Here is a 4,769-nt window from a genome sequence, read left to right on the forward strand (position 1 = left end):
TCAGTTCGAATGGTTGGAACTTGCAATTGCAGGTTGTAAGAAGGAGAAGTCTGAACCAAAGAAGTTGGTTTTTGAAGAAGAGGCGAAGGAGTCATCATCTTCAAAGTCCAATTCCAATTTGAAATTGAATATTGAGTTAGTCATAAAAGATTTATCTGAAGCATTTAATGCAAAGATTCTTCTTAAAGGAAAGGAACAGATGAAGCAAATTTAGCATGTTAATTTGCAGGGACTTGATGTATTATTTTGTACTGTTGTCTTGTTAGCTATTAATCAAAATTGTGGTTTGTTGACTGTTATTAATTGGTGTTAAGTTTACTATCATAAAAACATATAAGTCATTCCCTAATACAATAAGTTTAGGGTTTCCCTAAAATATAAGATAAAACATGACAGAATTAGAAATAGGGTACCCTTAGAAATATATAAGTCATTCATAATATCTTAGGTCCAAAACCAAACATTGTCCAAGTACCATCCACAAAAAAGATCAAAATAACAAAACAAGTCATTACATGCCCAAAATGTAACAGTCTTGCAGAGTTTCCAACCATCCAAAATAACAAAGGTACCCAAATCACAATAACCCTTCCTGCAGAGTTCAGAGTTTCCAATCTGGCCTCACAGTTTGGAACTTCTGCCTTGATCCTGGATTTGGTGGAGGAGCTAGTGGTGGTTTGTTTTGTTTTGTGGCCTTGGCCATTTTTGGTGGTGCACCTGAACTGCTGTTTAGTTTCTCTGCTGCACGTGGTGGCATGTAGGTGTCTCTGAGCCTCTTCATAAGGTTAGCAAAAGTATGCCTTTGCTCTGGAGCCTAATCAAATAAACACTAGATCAGCCAATTTACAAAACAGAGTCAATTTGATATAAATAAGTTCAACTTATCAACCCATAAACCTATATTATACTCTACCTGGAATGTATTAGCCTTATGTGGCTTCTGTGGTAATGGCATTCCACCAGCTGCCAATGTTTGTAGTTGCTTTGGTGTTGGTGGTTGAAAATTCACAGTAGAAGGCTTTGTAGTGGCCTTTGTTGGTATTGTCACAGTTGAACATGCTGCCTTGGTTTTGGCCCTAGTGTTAAATTTCGTGATGATCCGGGCCGACTAACAACTGTTTCCTTGGACTTGTCCCTAGTGCTGGGCTGTGATGAAGCTGCTTCCTTGGTTTTGTCCCTAGTGCTAGGTTGTGATGAAGCTGCTTCCTTGGTTTTGGCCCTAGTGCTGGGCTGTGATGAAGCTGCTTCCTTGGTTTTGGCCCTAGTGTTGGGCTGTGATGAAGCTGCTTCCTTGGTTTTGGCCCTAGTGTTGGGCTGTGATGAAGCTACTTCCTTGGTTTTGTCCCTAGTGCTGGGCTGTGATGAAGCAGTTTCCTTGGACTTGCCCCTAGTGATGGGCTGTGATGATGCTGGCTGACTAACAACTATTTCCTTGGACTTGTCCCTAGTGTTGGGCTGTGATGATGGTGAAGGTGGTACTTGACTTGAACTTGCAGCTTTGGATTGGCTCCTAGTGCTGGGCTGTGATGATGGTGAAGTTGGCACTTGATTTGGACTTGCACAAATGGACTTCCTTCTAGTGCTGGGTTGTGAAGGTGAAGCTGGTGGTTGACTTTCAGTGGCAACTTTGGACTTGCTTCTAGTGCTGGGTACTTGACTTGGTTGTGATGAAGGTGAAGTTGGTGGTGGTTGACTTTCAATAGCAACTTTGGACTTGCTTCTAGTGCTAGGTACTTGACTTGGCTGTGATGAAGGAGAAGCAAGTGGTGGTTGACTTGAACTTGCAACTCTGGACTTGCTTCTAGTGCTGGGTTGTGAAGGTGAAGCTGGCAATGGACTTTCAGTGGCAACTTTGGACTTGCTTCTAGTGCTGGGTACTTGACTTGGTTGTGATGAAGGTGAAGCTGGTGGTGGTTGACTTTCAGTAGCAACTTTGGACTTGCTTCTAGTGCTAGGTACTTGACTTGGCTGTGATGAAGGAGAAGCTAGTGGTGGTTGATCGACTTGAACTTGCAACTCTGGACTTGCTTCTAGTGCTGGGTTGTGAAGGTGAAGCTGGCACTGGACCATTTGATGCTTGTGAAGATTCTACATCTTTGGCCTTAGATTTACCTATTATCCCAAACAAATGAGAATTCCTGACATGTAAGTAATTCCTGACATGTCATATGTAACCACATAGTGATGAGTGTCCTTACCTTTTGGTTGTGCAAGGAGGCATTTGCATGTCTTGGAATTATGCCCCTCTGTCCTACACAACCTACACTTCCTTCTCTTCTTGTTTGGTGCTTCCTCATCTTCATCTCTCCTTCTATTCTTTCTTGGCCGCCCAATACCCCTGGTGTGTGGAGGTGGATGGTATAGCTGTTCTGGTGTCTACATGCAAACAAACACATAAATTAATAACTAAATAACAATATTATACCTGTACAGATAAATACTTAACACACCTCCAAAACCTTAAACATATGCCAAATTCAATCCCACTAAAACCAGAAAATCCTCAAATCCAACCAAGTAATATGCACACAGAAAACCATCCAACATAAGAAACCAGACAAATGTTTCATTGATGGTGCTATTCTTGTTAGCACTCAATTTACATTTCAGCTTGAATCACCAAGGTTACAGCTTACAACCATACTACTAGGCACTTTAACTTGTTAAACTACCAACCATACACAAAAATTCAACCAAAGAAACATACTCCATGATCCCCCAACTATAGCTCAGCACTTGAGTTATAAGTTCTCAACACAAAACTTGTCACAAAGAAACACACTTTATGAACACTCTCATAACTTAAACTCAAAAGGGTATCTCAAAACCTTATAAAATTCTCAAAAATCACAAATTCTGGATAAATAAACAAACTTTATAAACTTCGAGCACATATATTCAAAGGTGTACTCTTAACAAGCAATTCTGACTTTCTTAACTTGTCATAATAATTGAATTGTCAAAGTTATATGCATCTCTGCTACTAAGTCATATACTTGTCTTCTCTGGTCAATTTTCAAGTTAAATTACTACTACTAAGTTATATGCATCTCTGCTACTAGGTTTCAAGTGTCAGAGTTATATGCATCTCTGCTACTAAGTCCCTACATTATAGTCAGACTTGCAATGGCACTGAAATTTGGCAGAGTGATTTGAAACTTCTATCAATCTACTACTATAGAGTGATTTCAAACATACTTCTATCAACCAAAAAGGATACTACTAGCTATATGATCCTCATTATTGTCTGATGACCTTCTATAAGAAAATTAAATTATATTCCATAACAAAGACTTGTGTCCATCTTCTAATTGATTTGAAGAAATATATGGAGTGGTAATGAAGCTGGATACATGTGGAAAAAAAGACCAGCTCAACACCTTTTTTTTTTTATAATTTAAGAAATTTAAGAAATACAAGTGTTGGTTTGGTGTGAAGTTGGATACAAGTTTGGAATCAACACTTGTTTGTTACTTGCAAATTAATGCAACAACACAAAACAGAACAACTACAGTGTTACCTACTATAGAACAACACTACTACATAAGAACTATTACTGCAGAAGAACTACAGAACAACACTACTACAGAAGAACTACTACTACTATTACTAGTACTACTGCCCATTTTCCTTCTTTGTTTTTTCTTTCATTTATTATTAGGGACCCTTATTATTATTATTGTGAAAATAAATTGGTCAGTTCAACAGCTCAACACCAGTATCAATGAAAGAGAGTTTAGGGTAACTTACGGGCTTGGGGGCGATCTCTTGGATATTCCATTGGCTTGATGTGTCCCTTTGTAAGCCATTCGATATGTAGACACCCAGTAGGAACTGCAATACTCTCTCCAATCAGCTCTCATTTTGTATAAAATAACTCATGCATGCACACAAACAATCCCGGAGAGTTGCCATCTCCTGCGAACTGCACTCTTGATCTACTATGTTCAGTGTATCTATAATCAGACTTGACATCCCTGATACAATACAGACTACTATTACTTGCTTCCAAATCCCAGTTAGGAATGTCTTCTATCATCTTCTCTATTTTCTTCACAACTGCAGGAACTAACCCATTTATATCCCATTCTTTTGCCTTCTCTCTCCTCTTATACAAAAAGGACATCAACAATGTATGATACTTATCTAAGAAAGGAACAATGGGCATATCCCTCAATTCCAAAATCCAGTTGTTAAATGATTCAGAAAAATTGTTTGTGATGTGATCACATTTTGTATAATCATCAAAGTGTGCCCTTGCCCAACTCTCCACTTTCCCTTTCATAAGCCAGGCCCTAGCTTCTGGACATTCAGCTTTTAGTTGAGCCATACACCTATCAAAATCAGTTATCTTATAACATTTTGCAGCACCCCAGACTAGCAACTCCAAATGTTTTGCCTTGAAAACTTTCTTAAAGTTTTTGTACATATGCCTAAAGCAAAACCTGTGGGGATTGTTAGGGAACACACTTGACACAGCTTCAATTAATCCCTTTTGTCTATCAGACACAAATGTCAACTTGTACATATGACAATCTAATCCATTCCTTTTCATTGTTTGTAAAAAATTAGTCCAACTCTCTTTCCCCTCAGATCTTGTGATATAGACTGCTATAGGAAACAAACTATAACACCCCGTCTTTTAATTGCTTTTCATATAATAATATTAATATTAATAATAATAATAATGTAAATAGATAAAACAGAGATAGGATATCCAGTAGTTTCGGATAAAAGCCCGTAAGTAAGTAGATAAGTCTAAAACCCTT

General features: G+C 38.3%; 1 protein-coding gene across 1 annotated transcript; it reads right to left on the reverse strand.

Moving 5' to 3' along the window:
- Positions 1–1,951: 1,951 nt before the first annotated feature.
- Positions 1,952–4,555, reverse strand: LOC147512623 (uncharacterized). Its single transcript, XM_086598750.1, has 4 exons — positions 3,897–4,555; positions 2,426–2,486; positions 2,199–2,376; positions 1,952–2,112 (listed from the first exon to the last, which is right to left on the reverse strand). The coding sequence occupies exons 1-4, from the start codon at positions 4,553–4,555 to the stop codon at positions 1,952–1,954; spliced, it is 1,059 nt and encodes a 352-aa protein (XP_086454876.1).
- Positions 4,556–4,769: the final 214 nt, after the last annotated feature.

Source organism: Coptis chinensis, chromosome 3 (assembly GCF_015680905.1).
Source record: "Coptis chinensis isolate HL-2020 chromosome 3, ASM1568090v1, whole genome shotgun sequence".
Classification (NCBI taxonomy): domain Eukaryota; kingdom Viridiplantae; phylum Streptophyta; class Magnoliopsida; order Ranunculales; family Ranunculaceae; genus Coptis; species Coptis chinensis.

Coding starts and splice junctions, on each gene's coding strand:
- LOC147512623 (XM_086598750.1), bottom strand. CDS start 4,555: ATGAAAAGGAATGGATTAGATTGTCATATGTACAAGTTGACATTTGTG. Junction 2,377..2,425: donor TTAAGTATTTATCTGTACAG/GTATAATATTGT, acceptor GTTTGCATGTAG/ACACCAGAACAGCTATACCA. Junction 2,113..2,198: donor CCTCCTTGCACAACCAAAAG/GTAAGGACACTC, acceptor TTGGGATAATAG/GTAAATCTAAGGCCAAAGAT.